This window comes from Aspergillus bombycis (genome assembly GCF_001792695.1).
Source record: "Aspergillus bombycis strain NRRL26010 chromosome Unknown contig00025, whole genome shotgun sequence".
NCBI classification, from domain to species: Eukaryota; Fungi; Ascomycota; class Eurotiomycetes; order Eurotiales; family Aspergillaceae; genus Aspergillus; species Aspergillus bombycis.
In genome coordinates this window covers 60,669-74,871 of record NW_019170027.1, presented here as the reverse complement: position 1 = coordinate 74,871, position 14,203 = coordinate 60,669, and the positions used below count along the sequence as shown (strand labels likewise).

General features: G+C 49.2%; 5 protein-coding genes across 5 annotated transcripts; 2 read left to right on the top strand and 3 right to left on the bottom strand.

Moving 5' to 3' along the window:
* Positions 1-15: 15 nt before the first annotated feature.
* ABOM_003915 (phosphatidylserine decarboxylase) lies at positions 16-1,329 on the bottom strand (the record flags this gene model as incomplete). The annotated part of the gene is made up of 3 exons (XM_022531045.1): positions 16-590; positions 654-1,080; positions 1,165-1,329. The coding sequence occupies 3 exons, from the start codon at positions 1,327-1,329 to the stop codon at positions 16-18; spliced, it is 1,167 nt and encodes a 388-aa protein (XP_022390935.1).
* A 3,389-nt stretch (positions 1,330-4,718) lies between these two features.
* ABOM_003914 (Zn(II)2Cys6 transcription factor) lies at positions 4,719-7,348 on the bottom strand (the record flags this gene model as incomplete). Its single annotated transcript, XM_022531044.1, has 9 exons — positions 4,719-5,227; positions 5,287-5,467; positions 5,554-5,729; positions 5,795-6,068; positions 6,132-6,676; positions 6,746-6,880; positions 6,934-7,046; positions 7,115-7,237; positions 7,296-7,348. The coding sequence occupies 9 exons, from the start codon at positions 7,346-7,348 to the stop codon at positions 4,719-4,721; spliced, it is 2,109 nt and encodes a 702-aa protein (XP_022390934.1).
* Positions 7,349-8,310: 962 nt separating this feature from the next.
* Positions 8,311-9,093, bottom strand: ABOM_003913 (2-keto-4-pentenoate hydratase; the record flags this gene model as incomplete). Its single annotated transcript, XM_022531043.1, has 1 exon — positions 8,311-9,093. One exon carries the CDS (start codon positions 9,091-9,093, stop codon positions 8,311-8,313), a length of 783 nt encoding a protein of 260 aa, XP_022390902.1.
* Positions 9,094-10,705: 1,612 nt separating this feature from the next.
* Positions 10,706-12,552, top strand: ABOM_003912 (uncharacterized protein; the record flags this gene model as incomplete). Its single annotated transcript, XM_022531042.1, has 4 exons — positions 10,706-11,211; positions 11,266-11,428; positions 11,488-12,050; positions 12,096-12,552. 4 exons carry the CDS (start codon positions 10,706-10,708, stop codon positions 12,550-12,552), a joined length of 1,689 nt encoding a protein of 562 aa, XP_022390940.1.
* A 583-nt stretch (positions 12,553-13,135) lies between these two features.
* On the top strand, positions 13,136-14,159 carry ABOM_003911 (phytanoyl-CoA dioxygenase family protein; the record flags this gene model as incomplete). Its single annotated transcript, XM_022531041.1, has 2 exons — positions 13,136-13,805; positions 13,870-14,159. The coding sequence occupies 2 exons, from the start codon at positions 13,136-13,138 to the stop codon at positions 14,157-14,159; spliced, it is 960 nt and encodes a 319-aa protein (XP_022390939.1).
* Between the last annotated feature and the right edge of the window lie 44 nt (positions 14,160-14,203).

Genomic DNA, 14,203 nt, shown 5'->3' with positions numbered 1-14,203 from the left:
CCCCCCGTCGAAGCCTTATCTGGAAGGCAAACCGAAACGGGATCCGAAGCTTTTAGGCTCTTTGTGGGATTTGAAGTAAGCCCTGCACAGCTTTTCACCGTAGAAGAAATGCTCGCGAGAAGCTGGGTCAGAATCAGGAAAACCCGACACTCTTGCCTTACGCTCAAACATAATGATGCAGTCCGAGCCACCGAACGCAAAGTGTGAAATCTCTTCACCCTTCTTGATCTTTTGGCCTTGAAGGTCCTTTCTCACGTTAACAGAAGACACCATGGCCATACCAATGGGAAGCACAGCAACCCTGCCCAAATGCTCATTGTTGATCACCACCACCCCGCGCGTCTGGAGGAACTGATACCCTGGAGTGTCTGGGGCCTCCAGGGTATGGACGCCTGAAGGGTTCCTTTGCTTTCCGGCGATCTGGCGGCAAAGCTCCAAATAGTTGTGTCCGACCTGCTCGTCTGTCTGGACTAGGACGTCGAGATAGGCGGCGCCCTCTATGAGGTCTATGATTTCAACAGTCCCGGACACAGGGGCATGCTGCCGGTGATAGTCAAACGAATTCAAGAAGACGTGAGTCCAGAGTCCGTCTTTGAAGACATCTCCATATGTTTGGGTGCTCTCATCGGGCAGCTTCTCGTCGCCTTATTTACCGAGAAGGTCTTTCACTTTCCACGGAACATGTTTCAAAATCACCTGCTCGTTCACCACCCTCCATTCCTTCTTCTCCAGGACTACCTCAGAATCCTCGCTGATGGCATATGCCCCGGCGAAGGTTGAATCGGCAGGGAAGGTCACGATATGATCATCATCGGGGCCCGCGATCGTACGAGGGTTGTCAAGCTTTCGGTAGAAGAACTTGTTGAATGTTGTCCAATTCTTAGCGTCTCCCTCAGATTCAAAGACGCGGAACAGTGGAGAGTTTCGAAATGTCATGATGGAAGCCTCGTTGATCAATGACTCCTTGTCCATACTGCTACCGATCTCCTTGGCGTATCGGACCACCCAGTCGGAGAGGGGCTTCAGCGGCTTGTTCAAGCTGAGCGGTTGGATTTTGGTCAGACGAGAGCCCAGTGGCTCCTAGGATAGCATGAAATAGAAGACACAAAGGATGTAGTAGATGTCACGGCCTTTGGTTGACTCAGTAGGAACCCAACCTCGGACCAGCCAGTCAGCAAAGTCGAGAAAGCCTCTGGCCGAGATGATGCCGTACTTGTCGAGCTCGGGGATATCCCATCTATGAGCGTTCTTGACGGCCTGCTCAAGGTCATCTTCCTCCCAGAGCAGCTCCTCTCGAAGTTCCTGGACAATGTCGCTGTAGTCTGGCATGATGGATCAATGGTGGGACGCTTTGCATGGGAAGGGATGAATGGAATTGTAGGGAAGATTGGGAACCACTCTAGGCATGAGCAGATGTTGATGTGGCACTTATACATCTCCATCTATCTATCATATGACGGAGTAGGAAGAAAATTCCAAAGCTATTACATGGCTTACTGTATTTAATGAGTATATCAGCATTCTAGACTTAGTATACCCAGCTTAGGCAAACGCCCACCATCATATGAGATCGGAATCAGTGACCGCCAGATGAGAGGGATAAAGGAGAAGCCTAACTTGCACCTATGAGAAACAAGGATGCCTTCCACACAGTCCTCACCGCAGAAGGCTATATATGGCGCTTAGGTCCTTCCCAGCTTGCTACTTAATGTTTGTTGTTAGCGAATGATATGTCACAAAATAAACCTCATCTCACACCATCGCTAAAACAGACTTGGTTAATTCACGAACCGCTACAAGCGTACAGCCACCTGTAACTTGAGTTCCGGACAGCTTCCACAACTTCATGACCCACTGGAGCTTCCCTCGTGAGACACAACCGCATACGACGTCGATGTTGCCCATGAATCTGAACTGTAGCCCTTTTGTGAAAGAGATCGCTCCTTGACACAATTATACGTTAGTGTTTAAAAGAGGATGATATGCTCCGCTGGCGTCACGGTGACATGACTTCTGGGGTCTGTATCGCTATGTGGAGGAGACGGCAATCTGTTCCAGATGCCACATTATCCACAGCCTAATCGTAATGATGAGCCAATAACTTAAAATAACGATAAGCTCTTCTACATTTATCATCACATGTACACGAGTCTGAACGTCTCGATGTTACCTAAAGTAAAAAGATAAGACCAATCGACACTCGCTAGCATCATCTAAACATCGATGCATGGTAGACTGGAATTCCCTACGACGCCCTATGCGTAAGTGGTGATCATTCAGTGGGTGTTAATGGAATAATCGCTCGCAACCTGCTTGAGGTCATGCTGAATTGTGGTAGGGCTCCTAAGCCAAAACAGCCTTGTATAGAGATGTAGTAGGCGTGGTTTCTAGGGCTACTGCTGTTCTAGGGGATATATCAACTGGCTAACTAGGGAAAGAACATCGTTCAAATATAAGTCTAGACTTAAGAAGAGATTACTTATTAAATGCAAATTGTCTAACATAACAAGTTAAGATCAAATAAACCGACATTGGCTATACAATCACATAGGCGCCTATAGGAACAAAAGTCCCACTGTAATCCCTACCTCATTGATAGCGTCGCGCGTTGGGCTCGTGAGAAAGGATCTGAGAGAAGACATAAGATTTCGGGCAACCTGATCCGACTCGGTGCAAAACATGTTCTGACAGAAGCGAAAAACAGGAGACCGACTACGTTACTTTTTTGGACACGTTGAAACCGGATGCACTATCTATATGACCTGGTTGCTAGTCTGCACTACGCGGAGAGTCGGCGAATTGGACGGAAGAGAACTGTTCGTTTCGCTATTTCGATTAATAATATCAACATGTGGCAAATAAGGAATTGGAAGAGGTTGAGGTGTGTATGGTGTACTCCACGCTCAAATTCACAGACAGACATAATCAGATTGTTAAGGATCTAATATGTCTGTATCATGTGGCACTAGAGCTACTTGGGTTCTCGAGTTAGGCTCCAGGCTGGCATCGCCAACCCCGCCAGCCCCTCAATTACAGATTGCCAAATGTCCCACAGATACCATACCACGACAATAAATATGGCCCATGAAGAGCTTTCAGAAAACGCCAAAGGGATCGTTGAGAAAATCAAGAATATCAAGGAGAAGAAAGTCACGATTGGCCAATACCAAGCGGGTGTTGGCTGGGAATACACTGGCGAGGAGATCTCGAACGAGGCAAACGAACTGAACAAGGAGTTAGAAGAGGATAACTTTCAAGTAAGATAATTCCACTCAACGTGTACACTGTTCTCATACACTAGAACCAGGTTGTGAAGTGCGATGTACTTCACCTCGTCAAGAACGGGACAATAACAATACAACCGGCCACCTACTTATATGTCCACTAATCGGAGCTGCAAATTTCGGACCAGACGAGCCTGTCCAGCAGTATCACCATATCCAGCAAACGAGAACAATCTACGGCCAGAATCTTGATCTTATTATAGTGGCACTGAGAAGGAAATGATGTACGAGAACAACTTATTTGTACAGTGGGTTACAAGCGAATGTGATATCCTATAGTCTGCATTGTCATAAAAATTGAGATCTTGACTTTGCTAAATAGGAGAACTAGTGCTTATCAGCAACATACTTCCCTGTCTCTAAGGCCAAAGCCCATTCCAACCTGCAAGCCATTCTTCAACATCTTGTGGCCTTGTATAGGCCTTTCAGGGTCTTTTGATAGTGACCATACATACGAACCCGAACACTGAAACTACGCACTATGATGATACTTGTCCTGGATATACTTACTAAGACCGGACAGAGTTGCAAGAGGAATAATTCTCAGTCAGCTATGCATCTATCAGAGTGCATATAGCGAGTTGCTTTCATGGCTGCCCTAGAGGTCCGGAACAGAGAGTAGTGTGCAATGCCTGGGGATAGTGGCTGATCGCTTCCCTGTTGAGCGTTCAGACCTTCTCCGGCAGTTCCACGGCTATGGGCCCTTTCCATGCATTGCCCGATTTACTCTTAAAGAAAGGGATGAAGATCGATAGTTTGTCGAATAGAAACCTAAGTGAACATGCATCATGCTGTCATTCCGGTAATATATTGTCCAGAGTTCACCGACTGCGATCTGAAGTGAAGTTTCTCGCAAAGGAAGTGGCACTGTATCATAGTTACTTCGCTGTTATATCTAGTTCCACAATGTGGTAAAGGGATCAGGCCCGGTATTGATTGTCATTTACGAATTCAGGGCCAATACCTACCTCCTATCAATTCATCGCGTAGGGTATTGAGACGGGGTTGCTCTAGTTCGAAGTCGTTCTGCGCGACCAACGCGAACCTTCATGGCGCAAGATAACACGGGAGTGGATGGGCGTATGCAGGCCCTTAAGATGCGACCGGGGTCTATTGTGGAATGGGGAGAACGGGAAGCAGGATGAATGTCGAATGGGCCGGAGACGTTGTTGCATTGAAGTGGGAGGAATGGACACTAAGTTGCTGCTTTGACCATTTTTTATGAGGTATGGTGACTGGAACGCGAGGACGTTCAACACGATCATCATTCATGATATAAAGTCAATCGCCTCTATCGTTACCAAATTTGCAACCAGTGCTTCGAAGCGTGCTCCTATGGTTTGATTCGTAGAAAGCCAATCAATGGAAGTATATTAGCCTCAAGGGGCTAGCCCATGCTCTGCCGCATATATATCACCTGTTTTTGTACCAAAATCACCAAGCTTGCGCAGGATCCAGTAGGCTATAGTTGTCCGAGTTGCCAATCTGGTTGACGATGGTGAAAAACTCGTACGACGAGATCCCGATGTTGTCAAGGAACTCTATGTCACTGGTCGTGTGAGGAAGGACGTCAGGCGAAGCGCTTGGGTCTCCAACCAGCGACAAGTCGATTGGCTCAGTCTGCAGCATTGGCTCCCCTACCTGATATTCCTCGTCGCAGGATATGGGCGGCTCGTTCTCCGTCGGACTGGACAATGTTAAAGTCTGCAATCCACGCTGCTCGATCCGTGTTGCGAGATCCTTGAAAAGTGCTTCTAGATGTGCGAGTTCGCCTTTACGAACCGCGGCTAGCCTGTTGCCTTTGTAGATCATCTCGTCAAGGATCGCATGTACCTCCTCATTGTATGTTTGACCTTCAACCGAATGCGGAAACAGTATGTTTGCCATGGCTAAATGGATCGCAGCTCCGAAAGTGAATTCGAGGTCAAATGGAAGAAATACCTCTATGAGATAATTAGTTCAATTCCTTATTGGTTTCTGAAAGCGAATAAAGCAACTGTACCGAGGAGGCTGTCTTCATCCGTCAGAATCTGCAGCGTCTTTGCCGCTGACTTGATCCCCGTTGAAATTAGGCTCTTGGTAGGAGCCAAAAAGCTCTGCCAGTCTTCCTCTCCATGATCGAGCTTGTCTAGTCTTTCCTTGAGCACAGAGAGGAGGAGAGGTCGTGTGGCAACAATAACACACTTTGTGAGATAGCCCAAGTTAGCGGAGAAAGCAGGGCAAGGAGCGAATCAGAGATTATGAGGTCCTATGGATGTTTGGCACTAACCTGGTGGTATAGCAAGGTTATATGCCGTGTTCCTTTGGGCATCGTATCTACCGAATTTTGAACCTTCATGTGAATGATATTTTCAATTTCTTGCGCGTGACCAGCCATTGTATGCAAGATAGATCTGGTCGTCTCCAAGAAAGTTCCCAGTTGCGTTTTCTCGTTCTTGTAAATTGCTAAAGCAGACTTCAATCAGCGCACTAGTTGCAGTGGGGGTTCATGGATGTCTAGGTCGTCTTACAGGTCAATATAGAAGAGAGCAAACGTGATAGTCTGACCTGCAGACTGAGTGTAACATCTCGCTGTGAGCATGTGCTCGGTGAGTCTATTAAAGTAGTTATGTCGCTATCCTGCGTTGTCATTGGTAGCCCTAACGATGAGGAGAGATGGCGATCCATGATATATAAGGTCCACCAGAGATTGCGACACCGAGTGACCGTCGCTGCACCTAGCTCATCTTCGGGAAGCTCGGTATGCAAACCTTCCAATTGAGCTATTCGTATCGCTTGACCGACCTGTGCAGAGAAGGATTGTCAATGGCACAGAATTGTCCGAATGTTCTGGAGCACTTTACTCACATATACGTGCGCTGACTCTCGATGATCAATACAATATAAGTAGAGCCCAGCCAGCGCCAGTGTCTCACTTGCTAATAGGCTGTCTTTCCAGAGGGAGGCGTGGTCTGGCATAAGCGCCATTGCCCGCACAAAGAACTTGGAGCCGGGTGGATCCTTTGCATTCCTTGACTGCAAGAGAAATGCATTTCCAAACGCCAGAACCAGTAGAAACTGGACAAACCAAAGGCGAGATCTAGTAGCCTTCTCCGCGGAATTTCCGTAGTAAAATTCGTGAATATGCTCCAAGAAAGTACGTTCCTCAAAGAAGCGATATTTCACACCAAGATGAAATTTAACTGTGTTGAATAGATAAAGCGCGTGGTCGACTGAGGGCAAGCCACTAATGTCGGGAGGTCCTTCAGCTGTCGCCTGCTTCCAGTGTAGCGGATATATATCTTGGTCGAGCTGGCTCGGTGTTGTATAGGGAGATTCAAGTTGCAGTTTCTCGGACAACATCACGCTAAGCCGCGCCGTAAACGACCACACTGATGTAGGGGCTAGCCAAACTGTACGTATGTATGTTAGTGGGTATACCTCCGTACTGACCTATCCATCACGGAGATCAGGAAACATACTCCAGTTACGTTTATTCTTATATGTATTCTTGATGGTTCTCGAGGGTAAAGTAAACGGGCTTGTCCAGATGCTGCGTGCATGGTCAATCGTTTTCGGGGGTAAAGTTGGTTCCTCTATCGGAGGATAAACCAGCTCTGTGTCCTTTCAGCTGCAGGAACTCGATGCAAGGATGAGTACGGAAACCCACCTTCGGACACATCGTCGGCCTCGACTGCAGGGCCAAAGGCTATATCAGCAGAACGTTTGATGCTCGTTGGACTCTGGTGCGCTTTCGCCTGGCGTCGCAGTTGCTGTAGGTAACTGGAACCAACATAAGCGCGGTTATTTTGCTGATGCGTGATATAACTCCTAAGATGCTACCGACGAACCTTTCCGTCACTGTGATCTTGTTGCTTCCTTCCACGTATCGGCATTTCAGAGCACGACGTTGGCAGTTGGCGCACGGCTCTTTGCCGGAGCACTTGATTTTGCTCTGACGGCAAGCAACGCATCTGGTGATGCCAAGCACATTAGATTAAATATAGACTAAAGCAGAGGAAGGTTATTTACGCATTCGCTGTTCGCCTTAGCTTGCGGGGTTCGATTGGGACCTGCGTTGCCATCGCGGACCGAGAACTGAGATGCCTATCGTGGTGATGTTTGAGGTGGGAGATCGCCACAGGGATCGGATATGAGTTGATAACAGTGAGGGGAGGCGCATTCGCACTGACCTCGTCTGCATGTCCCCCGCATAGTTAGAGGCTAGTTTCATCTGTTTCCTCATTGGTAGTCTCAAACGGATGGAACCGCCCAGTCTCTCTTCTCGTGGGGGGCCATTCAGATGCCAGACCCTGGAGGACTCACTGCCTCTAGCCCTAGCCCTAGCCGAAACGAGTGACTTATTCCACCAAGTATTCCTGTTGGGGCTCTTCTTCCTATAGACAGAAAGAACGCCTGCAGATCGTATGAACTATGAATTTACACTCACCGTATCAGGGTGCTGCATTCTGGGGCAGCACTTTATGGTTATCCTTAATTTGGCTTGCTATTTGCTTATTTCTTGGACCTCTCCCTCTCGCCCCCCTCCTTCACGGACTTTTGCTTTCCCCTTCTCCCATGGTTTGCCTCCCCTTTGCTGGGTCTCTGTCACATGTTCATGAGCCAATGACATCGACATCTGTTCCTTGGGTCGACCTCTGGCCTGGAGCTTGTGCCAGAATTGGATGCGGGGAGTGGAAAACCAGATAAGCGATGGGATCCACATACCGAGACAAGTAAGGTAAGCGAAATGCAGAGTCGGATAAGTACCGTCTTGTCGCCCTATGCCCCATTGGGTACTGCAATCCCGTCTAGGTGGAGCCGACTGAACACTTCTCGTGTCTCTTGACACGTTCATATATATCCTTAGCTATTGTACGTGGCAAGACGTGTAGTGTACTAATCATGGCATGGTCCCGTTGGTACTGGATGTAATATTATTGTTCTTGTGGTCTATGCAATATAGAACATGATTTCCTGGTTGTCTCGGTCACCCAGCCTGAGCGGCTACCTCTTCTTTCACATCTAGAAAAGGCTTTTCTGAAGATTATACCACGTCAAATTCGACAGTGCCCCAGCCCTCAAACGTGCAAGTCCAATGGCCCGCTTCCTCCATGGGGACGGCCTGTAAGCAACTACCCGGCAAAACCACTTGGCCTGGCTTGAACTCGATATCATAGGCAGCCAGTCGATTGACCAACCACGCCGTAGCAGAAAGGGGATTTCCGAGGATGTTTGCGGTGTTGCCGGACATAACCTCTCGATCATTAAAACGTAATGTGCCCCGGGTGTCGCGCAAGGTTAACTCAGTAAGCTTCCGTGGAGTACCACCCAGAATCACTGCGCCAGTTGAACCGTTATCAGCCAAGGTATCCGGGAGATCGATCGCCCAATCCTTCACACGGGAATCAATAATTTCGATAGCGGGAATGGCATAATCCACCGCATTTATGACGTCGGCAACGGTGCAGTTTGGCCCGCGCAGAGGTCCGCGAAGCACAAAGGCCGGCTCTAACTCCACGAACGGTTTAATATACTGCTTCCGATCGAGGGTTGTTCCCTCATATACAAATGTACTGGCCAGCAAGAATCCGTAGTCCGGATGGTCAAGTCCGAACGCATCCTGCATCACCTTGGCAATGTTTCCTAATTTATATCCGACCAATCGATCGCCGCTTTTAATGGCTTCCTCAGCCGTGATCCGCTGAACTTCGAAGCCCCCCTCGGCATCGAGGGCGGGCCATGTCTTTGTGGGTGTTTCGATTGGGGTTTGACTGCGGCGGGCAGCGCGCAGGGCAAGGGAGACTTCGCGCAGTTCACTCGCTTGCATGGTTCGGTTTCAAAGTTTTCAGAGGGTACAGGATGTATAGCACGTGGAAAGCGTAATGAATTAAGGGTATAGATAGTAAAAGTCTTCGCAGACCGCAGGCGCATGCAATAAATGTATAATTCCAAGAATGCGTAAAACATGAACTTCCCTTCGCACTGCGCGCCTCTTATACTAGGAATCGCAAGGGTATCCCGACGTACCGCGATCAAGCACTACATCTTGATGGAGCAGCAATCGAGATGAATATCCCGCGCTCGTTGATAGCCGGCAGCCGTTCCCCGAGCCTATCTCGGATTCCTCAACCGATATCCCGAAAGATCCGCTAAGCTGTCACTGGTCTCATCGAGATTTCCGAGCTGGGCACGCAGCAATTCCAGAACAGTGCCACATGGCTAAAGATACATCTATTCTCGTTGTAGTGGCAGAACGCGGATCTTCAATTCTGCGGATTCAGGTTGGGGCTAGAACCCGCATCGGATTTCTCGGGTGGGCAACAGTACACGCTCCACGAAAGCTATGAAAACGCTTCTCCCGCCTGCATGCACTGCAGAGAGGGTAAGGTGAGGTACCCCAAAAAGCGCTATGTTCCTCTTGTAGCTTTACTATATGTTCTTCGTGCGCACATCCTTAAATCGTATCACGCACAGCTTCCCGAAAGTTCATTTGCATGAAGGACAGCGGCCACGGTTAACGATATAGAAGATGCTAGTGCTGAGTCAACCGACGTCTTAAATGATGACCACATTCTCAGATTCCCAGTAGATGGTGTTCGGCTGTCTAACAACGACGGACGGGATATGGGCTAAGACTCTACAGGGGCTTTCTGGGTAGCATCTACCTTCACTGGGCCTTGCAGTTTATCTCAAAGGAAATGACAGAATATTTAACATACGAGGTGCAGGAAATTAAAGCAAAGCTCCTCAAAGCGGAATTAATGCAGGAATGAAGGAATGTGGCGCAGGAAATGCGACCTTGAGTGTGGTGGAAGTAACATTCCTGACACATGAGAGTCCTTGGCTGCCACCAGTGCACAGAGTCAATTGGCCGCATACAGTCGTCTGGAGATTCTGGACCTAGGTCGAGCACTCTGAGGGCTTACAGGCCAGCACCACTCTGACTACACTATCATACATGCGATTTAGATACCAGATCCGGCCTTTTCGGGCAGGTGGATCCGCGTGTAAGCTGTTCACCTCATATAGGGTGATCCCAATGCGGGGAGGGTCGATTTCGAGCACTTGAAGATAGATGGATTGCACCGGATTGGCCAATGGTGTGCTCGATGAAGGACTGAGGAGATAAACACTCTTTTGGATCTATTTTGATAGAGTCACATCCACCATGCCACTATCCACTCTGTGGAACTATAAGTATTAATGACAGGACTCATATTTCCCTGTCGTTTTGAAAGGACGCATGTACCATGCTATCTGTAAAGCTGTGCATCAAGAGCAGCATAGTCGAAGCGACGACTAGGTAGATATAACCAACTATCTGTTTACTTTAAGTCGTACCAAGTGAAGCTCAATCCTTACGTGCATCCACTGCCCTATCGCCTCTAAAGATATCTTATTGACGACGTTAGCTAGCCGGCGCCGTCTCTTCCAGCACTATGCGGTCTACTTCCATCCTGCCCACCGCGACTAAGAAGCATGACGAACTTCCAGAGCCAAAGCAGTACAGCCTTAGTGAAATTACCGCAGGCGAAATCCTGCCTGCTAGTTCAACAGCCCTTCAGCGACATCTAACATCCCGCCAAGTCCAGTTTATTGCCATTGGCGGCTCAGTTGGAACGGCTCTGTTCGTAAGTATCGGATATGCACTGATGCAGGGAGCTGGCAGCACGTTGGTAGCCTTTATCCTCCACTGTTTGATTATGGCTCAAGTAAACAATGCGGCTGCCGAGATGACTATTTTCATGCCAGTCAGTGCTGCCTTTATCCAGCATGCGAGCGCCTGGGTAGACCAAGCCTGGGGTTTCATGGTTGGCTGGAACTTTTGCCTATATGAGGGCCTGCTTGTTCCATTCGAGATTACAGCTGTGGACATGGTTCTTACGTTCTGGCGGGATGACATTCCTTCCACCGCCGTGATTTCCGTGGCTATCTTCTTCTACGCGTGGGTGATACATCCTCGGAAATGTGACTATCGATACTGAGGCATACAATCTAGATTGACCAATTTGTTGGCCGTCAAATACTTCGGAGAAGTGGAGTTCTGGCTGGCTGGAGGCAAGCTTATACTCATCATTATCCTCTTTCTGTTCACTTTCGTCACCATGGTGGGCGGAAACCCGCAGCGAGATGCGTACGGATTTCGGAATTGGACAGAAACAGTATTCTATTCCCTCGCTCATTGAGTGCCTCAGTACTGACGCTTCCTATTCAATAACAGAGCCCTTTCGTGGAATATATCTCATCAGGCGATCTGGGTCGCTTCCAGGGCTTCCTAGCAGCCCTGTGGCAGGCTGCCTTTACAATCGTAGGCCCGGAGTACATTGCGTCTGTTGCGGGAGAAACTCAGCGACCACGCAAAACTCTCAAAACGGCCTTCAAGTCAGTGTACTGGCGGTTCGGGCTTTTCTTCATCGGTGGTGCTCTTTGCGTCGGCATTGTTCTCCCCGCTAACGACCCAACGTTGATCCGGGTGCTGCGCTCCGGCGCCACCGGCACGGGCGCGGCCTCCCCATTCGTTATTGCCATGAATAACATGCAGATCGAAGGCCTGCCTCACGTTATTAACGCGCTCCTGGTGACCAGTATCTACTCAGCCGGTGACGCACTGGTTTACACCTGCTCTCGTAGCTTGCACGGGCTGGCCCTGAATGGCCATGCCCCCAAGATCTTCCGCAAGTGTACTAAAAATGGAGTACCAATATACTGCCTGCTGGTCGCCTTGGCTTTTGGCTGCCTCTCGTATCTCAAGCTGGGGAGCGGTTCCGTCCAAGTCCTAACTTGGTAGGTGAGTGCACAATAGACGTGAATTTATGCTAATTGCAGTAGGCTCACAAACCTGATCACCGGTGGTGGGCTGATAACTTATATCGGCATCTGTGTTAACTACCTGTTCTTCCACCGAGCCTTGAAGGTCCAGGGCTACGATCGAAAGAGCCTACCATACTGCGGTTGGTTCCAACCATACGGAACTTGGATAGCTTTGTTTTGGCTCCTGGGCATTGAACTCTTTTACGGCTATGATATTTTCCTCAGGGGCCGTTGGGACCTCGGATCCTTCTTCAGCCATTATACCATGGCGCTCCTCGCTGTCTGTACATTCTTTGGGTGGAAGATTGGCAGTCGAACTACAGTTGTACTGCCAGAGAAAGTGGACCTGGTATGGGCCCGCCCAGACGTCGACAGACACGAAGCTGAAATGGGAGAAGAAAAGACCATGGGATTTCACAAACGATTTTTGGAACTGCTGATTAATCCTAAGAGGCTGAAGCGCTCCCAGGTTTAATGCTATCCCTTAGTGTCTGTGTGTTGGAAGGATTGCGCATGTCGGCATGGCGAGAAGGCTTATTGCCGACCGTTGCATTTTATTATTATTTTACCTTTACTATATGATGTTCGAACTAGGTAAAATCAACCTGCCGCCTCTGTGGGCCTTTGATATCGTTGCAATTGTTCTAGACTTGGTGCATGGGAGGTCAAGGTAGGGTTCACGCAGTGTTATATATAGCCTCGGAATCGTGGTTTCACATAGAGCATGATGCCATGGAATCTGATAAGGGAAGCCGATCGATAATGCTGACATGCTTTATGGCTTTTGGTGCCACATAATCCTGCGGTAAACATGGACATTCTCCCACCGATGGCGTAGTACCGAATGTTGAGAATGAACGAACCTCGGGAGTTCCCAATGCGGTATAAAAAATGAGAGCACTCCACCCGATAGCAGACCCATTCTCCCCGCATTGAGTAGATCGACTGCGGGGATACGATCTGCTTAAGAACAGTATTTGTCTATCCCTGTTTGCTGAGCTATCAAGAGTAGAAGAAAGAAGAATAACTCCTGTTGACGTCGAAAGCACAAAATCACCATGACTCGGCTTCCGCTCCCGACGCCAGCCCCGATCGATCCCTCTTATCAGCCCACAGCATCCATAGAAAAGATCCCCGCAACCACACCGATCGAGTATATTCTCGCAATCCTCGAGCGTGATGGCGGCGTGATCCTCACAGATCTTGTCTCAAAGGACGAGCTATCTGCGATCAAACAGGACCTCCAACCCTGGAACGAAAAGCACCGTCGGCACCTGGACCCAACTGTCGACGGCGATGCATTCACTACGATCCCTCCCCAAACAACACTTGTCCCCGGGTTAGTTGGGAAGTCTAGAACTGTCGCGCAAATCTGTGAGCACCCGGTTCTCGAGGAACTGCGACAGCGAATCCTTCGCGACGACTTTGTGCTATATCGTGAGGGCAACGCCGAGCCCAACACGCTCGATCCGTTGCTCAGCCTCAGCGTATCCATGAACATCGGCTACGGGGCCCCAAGGCAGCTTCTGCACCGCGATGATAACGTTCACAATATCCGGCACACGCGGAATCCATTTGTCCCATGGAGCTTCAAGCAGGTGAGCCAGTTTGGGTGCTTGATTGCCGGGTGTGAGGTGACTCGAGAAAACGGGGGAACGATGTTCGTCCCGGGAAGTCATAAATGGGACGATGACCGGTGGGCTCGCGCGGACGAAGTTTGCTTTGCAGGTATGTAATCTCCAGCTGAATGGGCCACGCACGATCCGATAGGATGCGCATGTTAACTGGAAAGAAATGTCGCCCGGCTCGGCCTTGATCTTCCTCGCGTCGGCCTTCCACGGCGGTGGGCATAATTCTGTACCTGATTCTGTCCGAACGATGCACAGCTTATTCTTTATCCGTGGTCATCTTCGGACCGAGGAGAACCAATTCCTCGCCATCCCCAGAAGCAAAGTTCGCGAAATGAGCCCCAAGATGCTGGAACTGTTGGGTTACAAGAAGCCGACCACGGCACTGGGTATTGTAGATAACATGAGCCCAGACGAGGATGTGGATGGCATCTGGGCGAGGGCAGTGCAGTAATAAATCAACGGTGTGGCTTAGGCGCGCCAGCTCTGGATTAATTA